Source organism: Corapipo altera, unplaced genomic scaffold, assembly GCF_003945725.1.
Source record: "Corapipo altera isolate COAL_440 unplaced genomic scaffold, ASM394572v1 23b, whole genome shotgun sequence".
Lineage (NCBI taxonomy): Eukaryota > Metazoa > Chordata > Aves > Passeriformes > Pipridae > Corapipo > Corapipo altera.
In genome coordinates, this window is record NW_020884885.1 from 10,026,484 (window position 1) to 10,039,834 (window position 13,351).

Genomic DNA, 13,351 nt, shown 5'->3' on the forward strand with positions numbered 1-13,351 from the left:
AGCAGTGATTGTATTTTAAAATTATTTTTCACTCTTCATGTGGAAGATTTAATTTAGCTGGTATGTGTAAGAAAATTCTTTTGACAGCAGCCCTTTCAATTTGTCTGCCTTGAAGGCACTAATGTGCAGCTGCATGGATGGTAATCCCATCTGTCCAGTGCAAACTGCAGAAGAGGATCATGCTGAAATGTGGTTAAAGCAAGCTTTAGCTGTGACTGCTGCATGTTTCCACCAGGCATAGTGCTCTGAGGAGATAAGCAGTGTGCTGTTCTGGGCAGCGTTGTGGGAAAAGTGCTGGGAAGGGTGTTTGAGTGTGGATGAGAGATCAAGATGTGACAAGGCGGGGGGGGGAAGGATCTGAATCTCCTACAGTTGATCTGTAGGAGATCCTGGGAAACAATTTAAAGTACTTCTAACAAACAAAACTAAGAATTTCAAAACTGGGCAATAAATTTTTAATTTTGAAATATCAGTAGATCATTTTATCTGGGGCCAGAATTGACAAGACAATGGCCTAACAACTGAGTGATAGTGCTGGAGCTGGAGGAACAAGTCCCATACAACAAGCGTGATCAGAAGGGATTTTGTGCCCCTGGAAATGCTGCATTTAACTAATGGAGTGGATTTAGCCTGCTTCTCATTACATAAAATAGATTGACGTTTTTCAGCTTTTCAGGCCTTATTTTCCATTAACCGCTAATGAGGGGTTGAGGAGGAATCATCATCCAAACGTCAACAAATGCTGTTGGGGGAGGTGTTTGTATTTCGCCTACATTTGAAAAACTGCTGGCTGCCGCGACCTCGCAGTGTGAGCAGGGCTGATCTCTGCGCTTCTACCCTCCGGGCAGGCCGGATGGACGGACCAGGGGAGGCCGCGGAAAGGGTCGGGGGCTCCGCTCACCCCTTCCCCCGGTCATCCATCCCCTGGTAGCTGCCGGGGGCGGGACAGGGACTCCGCCAAGGGAGGGGGCCTCGGTCTGCGGAGCAGGAGCCCGATGCTGTGGCGGGGGTCGGCGTCCAGGACTCCCTCGAGCCCGGGCCGGAGGGCCCCGGGGGGGATACGCCGGTATAGCAGGGAGCTCGGCACGGTGCCGGGGCGCGGGGGGCGCTGGCCTGGTGTCCCTTCCGGGGGCGGTGCCGCGGGCGGCGGCCCCAGTAGGGCTGCAGGGAAGCGCCCGCCCCTGCCACCCCCGGCGCGGTAAGATGGCGGCCGCGGCTCAGGCGCTGAGCGGCACCGGGCTGCTCCTGGCCGCCGCCGCCCTCGCCCTCCTGGCCGTGGCTATCGGCACCGACTCCTGGTACGAGACGGACGCGCGGCGGCACCGCGAGCGCTGCCGCGGCTTCGGCCACAAGCGCAGCGACCCGCCCGGCTCCATGTCGGCGCCCAGCTCGCACCTGCCGCTCCGCGCCCGGCCCCCTCGGGCGCTCCTGCCCGGGCGGCCCCCGGCCCCCGCCCCGGCCGCCGCCGCTTCTGCCGCGCTGGACTCGCACTGCGGCCGCCGCTTCAACTCCACCGTCTCGGGACTCTGGAGGCGCTGCCACCGCGCGGGCTACGAGCCGGACAGCGAGGAGCTCATCCGGAAAGGTGCGGGGGCGGGGGGCGGTGGCGGCCCCGCCGCTGTCCGTGGTGCTGAGCGCGTCCCCGCCGGGGCACCGGGTCTGCGGGCGGGGCCGCGGCTGCCGCTGCTGCGGCGAGGACGGGGCGGCGGGAGAGCGCGGACGGAGCCCCGACCAGCCCCGTGGCTCCGGGTGTTCCTGGCGTGCGGGAAGCGGCGAGCGTGGCCCTGACCCTATCCCGGTTTTGTGCGCCTCCCTCTGCTTAAAATGCTGCAGTGCTGGGTGGAACCATGTCCTCGGAGAGCCCCTTCGGGGGCCCAGTGCAGGGCCTGACTCTCGAGCGTGGTCTCGGTGGGCGTCCTCCTAATCCTGGCACTTTCTTATTGAGTGCTGAGAAATGTGCAGTATTGTTCATAGTGCTGTGATTTTTACAGCAAGGTGAAAGGGACCTGTTGTTCCTCTGCTAGTAGCGGGGAGTTATCATTGCCGCAATAGATTGCCAGGCTTTCGTGGTGATGGATGTCACTCAGGCTCCCCAGGGTGACAGAAGAGAAAGCTGTGGATCTTCTACTGTTGTGGCACATGCTACAAAGCCAAGCAGGCCACGACGTATGAATAAAATTCCTGCACTTGATGATACAAAAAATGTAGCGGGCTGACCCATGAAGCCAATGGGTTACGTATGGTTAATGATAGATAACAGGATTTACTGTTCCCGCAGGTACATATTAGCACAGGAAGAAGAGGAACTGGGAGAAGTGCTTCCATTGAGGCACAAAATGGAAATGCTATCTTAAGAAAACGAGTGCAGTTTTCGGCTTGGCTTCCAACTGTGACGCCAGTCCTGCACAGCAGAGGCTGGATAGACTGGCACTGTGAATCTTAGCTCGTCTTTGTCCCTTCTTTCCAATGCACCGCAGTGACTCTTACTTCTAGAAAGTCTAGTGCTGTGTGCTTAGCTTCTTTCTCCATTTAATCTCCTAGGATTCTTTTTATGTGTTTTCATTTTTTAATTTCCATGTTGAGCTCCTTTCACTAAAAGGCAGCTCTTTAATTTCTTCCTATTAATTGTGGCTGTCATGTAAAATATTTATGTATTGTTTTGCTTCACATCAAGCAAAATGCTTTCAGCTCCCATTGAGATTAGCTAAGATGGGGGAAGGAATGGGAGGAATACTAGTTTGGTCCTCAGTACTTCTTTTTCAGTGATATTTTTCCAACACCTCAACAGTCAGAGAGGCTTGAGTCTGTTTTCTACATGCACGAGGGCACTACAGGCTGGTGAATTATCTTCCTCAGGGTCTGATGTGTAAAACTGTAAGGACTCTAAATCCAAAAGGTTTTCTTTCTACTTTATTTCTTTTTTTTTCAGCTGTTCTAAAAACAGACCTTGCCTTTCCCTTCAAGCCTTGCTTCCCTCATATTCTTTACCTATTAGGTCTGCGGTTGCTACTATAAAGATTTATGTGTCATCTTATAGAGGGAAATTATTAATAATAGTTTTTGTAGAATTAGATCTTTAAATAGATATGACTCTCTTATCCCTTCCCCTGACCTCCTTTACTAGCAGCCTTTCCTTGTTCCTGCTGTGTCTGTCTTTTTCTCTGACAACTGTGATTAAGCAGCCTTTTCCAACTGACGGTCAGGTGTGGCTGTGTCTGAGCTGTTCTCTCAAGCATAATACTAGATCTAGGCCTTCCAAAAAGAAAAAAACAGGTGTTTTTTCCCTGATGTGAGCTGAAGATCACTACTGTGCACCTCTGAAAGTCCTACTTTCTCCTTGATTTGCATTAAGTTTTCAGCTAGCTCTTTGGTGATGTGTGATACCTTCTTATATTCCTAGTATTTCTTAATTTATAGATTTTTATAGGCTTTTAGTGACAGAGGAGTAAATTTTTTTTCTCACACTCCTGTGGTAATTTTGGTTTGGGTTTATAGTCTCCATTTTCTTACTCTCTCCGGAATAAGATTTCTTTCTGTGTCTATCTTGAATTCTGAATAAATTACTAAGTCCATAAATACTCTTATCCATTTAGATAATTGGATGGATTTTTAGTCCTGTATTTATCTACTGCTATTACTACAAAATGATTCTGTGGAAACTTTCATACTTGAGCATTGTAGCTAATGATGTATATGGATGCATCCATTTATATATCTAAAATAAATATTAAAAAAAAGTAAAATATATTTACTTCGTATGTTTAAAATGAAAAGGCAGAAGTCAAAAAATGCAGCTTAAAACTGAGAGGTGGGAGATGTTTAAACGTAAGATGGGAATGATGTGTGGGATTTTTCTTAAAATGCAGAATCACCATTTTGGAACTGTGAAAAAATATCTTTTTTCTTTTTAAAAATACAATTAAGAAGGCAAAAGAAGAAATAATTCACAAACCACATGGGAGAAATGGAGATTAGCAGTCAGTAAGAGATAGCAGCCAGAGAACTGAACCACTTGAGTAATACATCATCTTCTAGCCTATGCTATGTGGATTACACATTGGATAACTGATGCTACAACAAAAACCTTCTGCGTGGAGTATTTTTAAGTAGTGAGGTCTTACAGGGATTTATTATATCCTGTTTAGAGGTTTTCTCTACCTATTAGAGTAAAAAGGTGTTGCTTACAAAATGGTGACAGTAGAAAATGATTAGTTAGGAGAGACCCATTCTAATAGGCTGCTTTGGATAACTTGGTGGGTTCATTTGAAAAACATGCATTTTAACATCACTAAATTGAAGGAATTAAAAAGAAAAAGTTCATCACTCTTGATAAAGTGGGGATTTTATTGCTTTTCAAGCTTGCTCTGAAAAGTCTCTGGGATGGGACTGGTACATCTCACATAGACTGGGCAGAAAAGATTACCATTATGTAGCTGAAAAAGTGAGGAGAACAACTGGATGCTTAAGCAGAGGAACACAACAGTTTGTGGCAGTAATGAGGCCCTTGAGAGAAAACTGCTCAGTCCTGGTGTCTGTACTGTTCCTATTCTTTCCAACTGGTGATAAATTGGAAGGATTAGAGGATTGACTGTGAGGTCTGTAGATGATCTACTATAGTGGCATGTTTAATAAACTCAGTCTGTTTGGTCATGGTCCTTGGTAAGTATGATCTGTCAGTAAGTGTGATCTGTAAAAATTATCATGGTATCTTAAAGGAAAGTTGATTTATTTGGTCTGGTGGCCCTTGGGTGCCGATGTGGACAGAGTGAACCCATAGCTGTGATGCTCCTCAAAATCTTGGGCAGAAATGGTAGGAATACACCAGGGAGCTTCAGTGGCCACTTGGTCCTGGGCATAAGGGAGGGGAGGGCCAGACCTCATGTGGTAATGAATTGTTAACTGCCTGCTCATGGTCAGGAGAGGGTCTCTCCCAGCTGTGTGAGAGTCAAAGTGCTCTAAGATAGGACTGGGCCACATAGCAGAACTGAAAATGAGAACCCCTCATTTCCTCCTTGTAACTGGAACATAGGCAATAAAGAGAAGAAAACTCATGTTTCAAAGTTGGAGAGAGACAAAAACTAAATTGAGAGAAAGTCAGGATGCACTGAGCCCAGAATTACAAACTGAATGTATCACAGCAGGTCTGCGTCTGTGTTTCCAGGTTTCTGGCAGTTTAGGAACAAGGGACCTGTGCTCTGCCTGGGTATCTAGCTATTTTAGCCAGCATCTTCTGATATATCCCAGCCTTCATACTCAGTCAGGAGAAAGGACTCGTTCAGGGACACTCGCATGTACTATTTTGGGTTGTGTGAGTTTCAAGGGTTGTGGGAGGGGAACCTGTCTGCATTTGTAATCTTGAAGGGTAAAAAAAAAACACATTGAGGACAAGGTGTTAGAAACAATGTTGGCTGTGAGAAGGCGCAGGCATGTAGTTTGGCCATTAAAGTGTCACTGTGACACTGCTGGATGGAATTCATTGCAGTTCATATTTATCTTTTAATCAAGAAAATTGCACAAGTAAAATGCACATTGTGCGATTTTCACACTGTTCTTTTAAGACCCCTTAGAAATGCTGGGATCAGGCTGTCTGTCTAATCTTTTTCTTGTACATGTGCTTTATGGTAAGCTAGCGACATGAGCACTTGCCCCCTTCTGTCCTGCATTCTTAATTTACTTGTGCGCCAAAAAATACAATGCTTACTTACTTGTTGATCACCACGTGACTCTGTTCTGTTCGAGCCCTTGCCTGAAGGCAAAGGTTTTAATTTTGGCAGGCTTTCTTATGGTACTTGTCTCACTGTATTATTAAAAAAAAGGGAAATCATTTTGCTAGCAGGTTTCTGAAATGGAGGGCAGGATGCTGTCCCTATTCTATGGACTGCAGTTTGAGGTATGTAAGGGATCAGGTCAAAGGACTTATTGGAGTACCTTTGAAATACCTTTGACTTCACAATAATTTTGAGACTGCAGACCTGATTTTGATTTTTACTTTTTTTTTCTTGAGTACCTAGAGAACAAGGTGTTATATGACTTTAAATACAGCCCTGTGGAATACCTGGCCATAATTGAATGCATGGCATCTCTGCAAATGAGACCTAGAGATTGTCTCAGAAAATGGGAAACATGAGCTAGTGACTGCAGATGCAAAATCTGGCTACTGAAGATTGCCTGGGTGCATGTTATGGTTTTCTGTGAGAAAGTGAGTAGGTATTCAACCGAGAGATCCCCCTCACTGCTTCCCCGATCCCCTGGCTCCTGCCTGCCTATTTCAGCTTTTTTAGCAGACCTACATAGAGAGGCCTCTCTTGTTTGCTTATGGTGACTCACACTAGAGTGGGTCCAGCCTCTGCTCCAAGGGAAATGGGAATCTTGTTAGAAAAATGACTTGTGCTGGTGTAGTCCAAAGGCCATCACCAAGCCCGTGGATTAGAGATCAGTGCTGAGCAAAAACCCTACAATTTGTGAACTCCTGAGCTCTTTGTTTTGCAGACTTGCTGTTTTAGTATAATTGTATGTGCTACCTACATAAAATTAGCACTTTTAATTACAGGGAAGAAAGGATTAGGAGTATAATTTCTAAACCAAAGGCAGAATGAATTGATATTCAAAAACTTCTAAGTAACCAGGTTTGTATAGGAAGGTGAAGAGATTTTAGTTTAAGTTTACATGTCAAACTCTTGGAATTATATGGAACAAGTATTTTTCTCAGTGATGTTTTAGCTGAGGAGTCCATAGCTTTGATCATGAGGGATGTACATCTCTAGTCTTCGCTTTTTCTTTAATGAGGTATAAAAATAGTAATCCTTGCTCTTATGACAAAATACTGCTTCATGTATACTACTTTTATAATCAGAATATGTAAGTGCATAGATCATATTTTAATGAGTCCAGTGCATTGTAATCTGAAATCCGGTGTCATTAGTTTGTTCTGAATACATATTTCTCTACAACACATGTAAATCATGTCAATATTGAAGTTGAATTCAGTCAGCAGTTACAGATGAAATTTAATTAGATACTGTGATGTGCTCCTTATGGCCTAAATTCTTAACTTAGTATCTATAGCCTTTGCAAATGAGCTGGCATAGTCTGTCACTGGGTTGTCTTGCTGATCATTTGCTCAGGCGGCTCTAGACACTTGTCCTGAGATAAGTGCAAAGAGGGAGTGCTGCTCCACAGCGTGGTGCAGAATGGCTTAAGATGAAGGGCAGAACTCCATGTCTCGTGTCTCACTGCCAGCGCTCTCTGGTGTTGGGGAAGTGTCAGGGAGCGAGGCAGGGGAAGGGTGTGGTGGGAAGCACATCTGAGGGTGGGGTCGTGCTTGAAATGGGGGGAAATCCAGATCACCTTTCTCATTCTGGCCTGATGGCTGGATTGGCTGGGCCTCTTGCATGCAACTCCTAATCTTGTGAAACTGGGGTTTCCTCTTTGCAAGTCCTTGCAGAAACCAGGTCAGTACAGTCCCAGTAAACATCGTTAGAGAACAAAATCATGTTTCTCATTGCTGTGAGAGCTGCACAAAGCCCATTGCTTCTCCTGGGTTTTCTGGTGTCTTTTACAAAGCTGATCACTGAGTTTGCAGCTCTATGCTAGTGATTGTTCACCAGCTTAATTAGCTTACTGGCCAACTCATTGTTTTTGATTGGTTCTTCTGCCCCAAGGTTTAAATAGCAGTAATGACCCTGTAACCATTGTTTAAGGGGAACTTTTTGTACTATTTAGCGCTTTTACCTTTCTAGCTGTTCACTTCTATCCCACCATCCATGTTTATTCTCTCCCATTTTCTGAACTGAAAATCGCTTTCAAGAAGAGCATGCTTGTATGTTCACATTTACATGTGGGGTACACTTTTCTTTAAGCTATGGTGGAAACAAGCCTACCTGGGTACTATTGTTCGTTGAAAATAAAGCAAAGAGTCAATGACTATTGGAGTGAATTCAAATGATTCTCCCATGCAGTTCACTTCCCAGCATTCATTCAAAATTTTCAAAGTGGTTCAGCTCTGTCTTAGAGACAAAACAAGTCTTCTTGGTACTTAGACACTTTCTTGTGTCCTGAGACATCCCATAGCAGTTCCTCTAGGAAGCTTCTGGAGATGTTTTTGGTCACTGTCCTTAATGTTTACTTTAGCTATTGCTTCTTGGGGCTTGCCCACATCAGCACCTAGTTTCTTCTTTGCTGGTGTTTCTTTGTAGCAAGGTTCCCTCCCCTGCTAATCCCAAAGCCTTTGAAGTAAACTTTTGAAGCTCTTTTTTGGTTACATTTGCTCTGTTACTGAACTAAAGCTTCCCCTGTGTGATTTCTGCTGGGCCAGCAAACTCAACAGCAAGTGCAAGGCACAGAGCTTTCATGCTGTTTCACACTGATGTTTCTTTTACAGGAGTTATCCAGCGCTGCACTGCTGTGAAGTACCACTACACCTCCAGCTCTCTGCCTCGCAACTTGCCTGTCAACATCACAAACACAATCCGGCAGGATGAGTGGCATGCGCTCCGTAAGTAACCCAAAGTAGTGTACAAGACTGTTTGGATTACTTCATGCCTTAAAGCGATGCCAAGTGAGGGCTCTGAGTCACCTAGCTGTCACTGGGCTCTAAGCATAAATACACATTTATTAGTGAGGAAGTGCAAGCAGCCGACAGTATAATTGGAAGGGGACATGAGGTTTGGAGGGGTTTAAAGCTGTGAATACAGGTATGTGTGGAGTGTGCTGTAAGGTGGATCTGGGGTCAGACAGGTCCTAGCTGGCTTACAGGAAAGGTGCTGCATCACTGTATAGACCTTGTTGCATTTTTCTGTGTGCACCTGGTGACCTGGTGCAACCCCTGGTGACCAACTATTTTAGGGAACATCTCCGTTTGTCCTTTCAACCTCTTGTTACTAGCACCTGGCCCACAAGCTGCCTTATGCCCAAGTCCTTCCCACACAGATAACTGACCTGTAGCCTGTGACTGAGAATGATTTAATCAGTTTTTTCTGCTCCTGCTTTTCTGTTTTTTTTTTTTTTCTTTTTCTGTTGCCTCACATAATTCAGCCTAGGCCCTGTCATGTGAGAGTCCATGCCAAGAAAATCTTATTTCAGCTAGAGACTGAACTAGGAGGAGACAAGAACAGCAATTTTACTATGGATGATTAAGTGCTCTTCATATCATTGGTACCCAAGCTTTTTTTTAGAGCTTGTTACTGGAGTTGTTCCCATAATACTGTACTGATCTGCTGTCTGCTTTGGTCCTCCCATTATTCCTCTTTTCAGTTCACGTTGCCTTCTGTGCGCTAGTCCTTTAGTTCTCTTCAGTGTCCCCTCTCGCTTTTGTTTCTATTTTCAGCAGACACTCCTCCAACAAACTCTATCCCAAAGAAAGACACCACACCAAAAAAAGAAAAAAAGCCCCTGCAGTATTAGCATAGTGCTGAGTTCATAATACACCCCTTCTATCCCATGTTGGGCAAACTATCTCAAAGAAGCTACAGGAGGAGGAATCCATGGGTGAAGTATAAACTTTAGAACCAGTAAATCTACGTATGTCTGGACTCTCCCCTGGCTGTCCTGTCTAGGTGCCACCATCTTCATGTCTTCTTTCTTGCTTTTCTCCTTTCTCTTTCTTCAGATCTGCGGAGGATGACAGCTGGCTTCATTGGCATGGCAGTCTCCATCATCCTGTTTGGGTGGATCATTGGTGTGCTGGGCTGCTGCAAACAGCAGGAGCTTATGCAGTATGTGGCTGGGCTGCTCTTCCTAATGGGAGGTGAGAGCCTTTTGCTTCTGCTCCTCAAGTTACCACATTCAGTATTGTTGGCTTGTAAAAGTCAAATTAGCCCACAGCAACCACACGAAGCAGCAAAATTATTTAGTGCAGCAAACCATCAGCACAGTGCAGTTACCACTTCCAGCAGTGGGCAGGATCTGTGATTGCATGGGTATTTGCATGTTTCTGAGTAGACCCCAATGTATGTGTATGAGCCTTCAGCTCTAGAGAGCTGGTGTGTAGCCCCAGAGACCATGTGCACAATGAGCACTGTCCTCTTTCGTGCTCCAAATGTGCAGCCTGTGGCTCCTGTCAGACAGCTCAGTTCAGTTTTCCTAGAGAATCATAACAAACAAACAAACAAACAAACAAACAGTTTGATTTGGAGCACCTTTCTGATACTCAAAGATGAAGTGTAATGATGAAGTCCAAACCCAGCCAAGCCTGGGAGAACATTGGTCCAGTGATAAGGACATGAACTTAGTGCTTGCCAGGTGTGTTAGATCTGTTTGTCCTGGCTGGGAGCAGACTTCCTGGGTGGCCAGAGGTTTTTCTGAAAACCTTTCTTTGATTGTTCAGCTTAAAAATGGTCAGTATTTTATCTTTATTTGAAAGGGACATAGTAGCAACAAGTGTACCAAAAGGGTGAGGTACTGGGTGAGGTACTGAGATGCTCCAAGGGTGAGGTGCAAGCAGTAAATATGCAATTTTCAAGTATGAAAAATTGCAAATTACCTAAAAGCCAGACCTGCTACCCTAGAGGCCCAGTGTCAGCATCTATAATGGCTACAAGCAAGGAACTTCTTGGTTAACAGTATCTCTACCACCTGAAAAAGTAGGTGTGACGCTGGTTTGGTGCCTCTTTTGGGGTGGGGTGTGTGGGGAAATCTTCCCTTGCCATAGACAAGCCTTCTCAAGGAGTGTTTTTGAAGGCTGCACAAAACCCACCCTGCTGACATGGTGTGATGCTAGAAAGGCTGGAAGTTAGGCTTGTGCTGTCCTTGGTAATCTTATGTGCTGCTTAACTGCAGTTTCCTTGGGAACATTTTAGTTTCTTTATTGCACAGCAGTGAATGAGTAAAGTATAGTAAGTGGAAGAGGTAGACTGGGTCCCCTTCAAGTGCTTTTGCGCTTAGTGCGATGGGCATGCTGTCAGCAGGAAGAGCTGTCATTAGTATTTAGACATAAATGTACAGCTGGAGAGAATAAAATGATCACCTCGAGACTAGTGTATAGTGCGTATTAGACATACTAGGGTGCCTTACATTATGTTTCTTAAGATTTTTTTCTTCCTCTATATAGGTGTTTAGTGAATGTGTAGCAGATGACAAAATCCTGGGCACTCTCTATGGGCCTAGGGTACAGCTGGCAGAAGTATGGGTGTTCCTGGTAGAAATCAAGCAGTGCTGCACTTGCAGCCCTGGGATTAAGTATTAATCTTCTATAGGAGAAACTGCTCGGGTACTGTCTGGAACCTGATGACATTAGTCATTGAACTATACATGACTGAGTTCAAAATTGCAACAGAAGGAGCTAAGACAATATTGGTTATTTGTGAATCAAGGTATCCTGCAGTCCTACATATTTTCCCTTTTTTTTTTTTCTCTGCCTTATAATAAGAATGACTAGTAGGACTGAAGAAAAAACCCAGGGGTAATTCTTGATTTTGAAAATTCATGACTGAAAATACCTAGGGTTAAAAACCCAGTGCATAATTAACCTGTCTGAGGGCAGTGTAGAACCCTCTTGCTTTTCTCCTGCAGGTACATGCTGTATCATCTCACTCTGCACATGTGTAGCTGGGATCAATTTTGAGTTATCTCGCTATCCTCGCTACGTTTATGGGCTGCCAGAGGACATCAGTCATGGCTATGGCTGGTCCATGTTCTGTGCCTGGGGAGGGCTGGGCCTCACCCTGCTGGCTGGGTTCCTCTGCACATTGGCCCCATCACTCAACACTTCCCGAGCATCCGTACAAAAACCCAGACAAGAAAACGGGGCCGTGTGACCCTGGAGGAAGTGAGGAGAGACTCTGGAAAGTGCAGCCTGGGCAGAGCTGTGGGTTAACACCAGGAAGAGGTGGCATGTCGGCACGTGGAGAGCAGTGCCATAGCTGTTGAAACACCAGCCTCTGGGATGCTGCTACAGACTCCAGTCGCAGACATGGACATTGCAAGTAACTCCAGGTTTGAATTATGGGCAACTTGATCATTGATGGTTTAAGGGGGACAGTTCTTTCAATTTGTTTTTTTTCTGTTTACAAGGGATTAAGTCCAAGGCTGTGTCTTTTTTTGTGCTGTTTTTTTGAACTGTACCTCCATGGTCCTGTTATTGTCCAGTTGTAAGGGATGTTTACGCACCAACTCTATTGCTGCAGGTCTGTGTAATTCAGACCCAAATTAGGGCAAGGAGCTAAGTGAAGTTGGCTTGAACACTTTTGCAACAGGCGTGTCTAGTGTTGGCTCAGGCCATCCTTTCCCAAAAGAACCTTGATCTAAGCTGAGGTTTAGGCCAAAGAATTAGCCCATTCTTAGTATTAATTCATTTAAATCAGAAACCCGTGCTATTCTTTGCTGTGGTATCATCTATTTACTCACTACTGAAGCTGTTTTGAAAAGGAGCCAGCTGTAACTGAGCAGCAAGACTCCAAGAAAACTCTTACTGGCTTTAGGAAAGGAGGGGAAAGTTTTTCTCAGCTTCTTACACAGGTGAGATTACTTATTTGGCTAACTAACATACCCTTTTTTTAATGGGGAGATGTATGCAACATGCAGCTTATAACTGTTCCACTAGAGGCCAGGGTATGTTTCTCAAAATATGTCACAGTTTGAGCTGCCAGGATCAACCTTCACCCTCTAACTATCTTGTGGGTGCACTCCTGTTCTGTGAAAGGAGATGAGTAATTCTCCCCAAGCTCAAGTAACAGTACTGCTAAACTAGCAGATGTACAGCCCCCTCTAATACCAACGTCCAAAGGAACCGCAATGTACTTTCCTCAGGAACGTGTGGCTTCTGCTCACTTCTCCACTCACCCTTTCTAATGTCAAATGCCTCCTGAGCAGTGTGTCAAGAACACGCATGTTCTGCTGGAACAAGATCCCCCTCCAAAATGACACTAAGGACCTTGGTACCAGCAGAAGTACTAGGGCTAACTCAGGAACATCAGCCAAAGTACTTTGGGGTGCATTTTTCTTTCATTCATTGATTTTTTTTTTCCCCCTCACATCCCTGCCCCTCTCCCAAGCGTCCAAAAACTGCACAGGTAAAGATGAGATGGCCAGCATTTGGAGATGTTTACATTGTATTTAAAATACAATACAGTGGCATGTAAGATACTTAATGCTAAAGTCAGTGTATTTATGAGAAGTGTAATTTTTAAATGGAAGTTGTAATTCTCAACTGGCATTAAAAGTACTGAAAGACTTGCTCAGTGGATGGACTGATTCATCAGAGAGCTCACATACATACCAGCAATGGTGTTAAAGCTTCCAGAGTTAAGTTCAAACATCATTCATATGTGAATTGTGTTCACTTCTCCCTTGAAAAATGTGTGTTAGTTCAAAATATTCAAACACTAACAAAGCTGTAGAATGTTCACTGGCTGCA

The 13,351-nt window shown here is 44.9% G+C and overlaps 1 protein-coding gene across 1 annotated transcript; it reads left to right on the top strand.

Moving 5' to 3' along the window:
- The first annotated feature begins 968 nt into the window (after nt 1–968).
- Nucleotides 969–13,175, top strand: LOC113946574 (transmembrane protein 178B-like). The gene is made up of 4 exons (XM_027642046.1): nt 969–1,585; nt 8,381–8,494; nt 9,608–9,745; nt 11,509–13,175. The coding sequence occupies exons 1-4, from the start codon at nt 1,204–1,206 to the stop codon at nt 11,751–11,753; spliced, it is 879 nt and encodes a 292-aa protein (XP_027497847.1). The 5' UTR covers nt 969–1,203; the 3' UTR covers nt 11,754–13,175.
- The last annotated feature ends 176 nt before the right edge of the window (nt 13,176–13,351 follow it).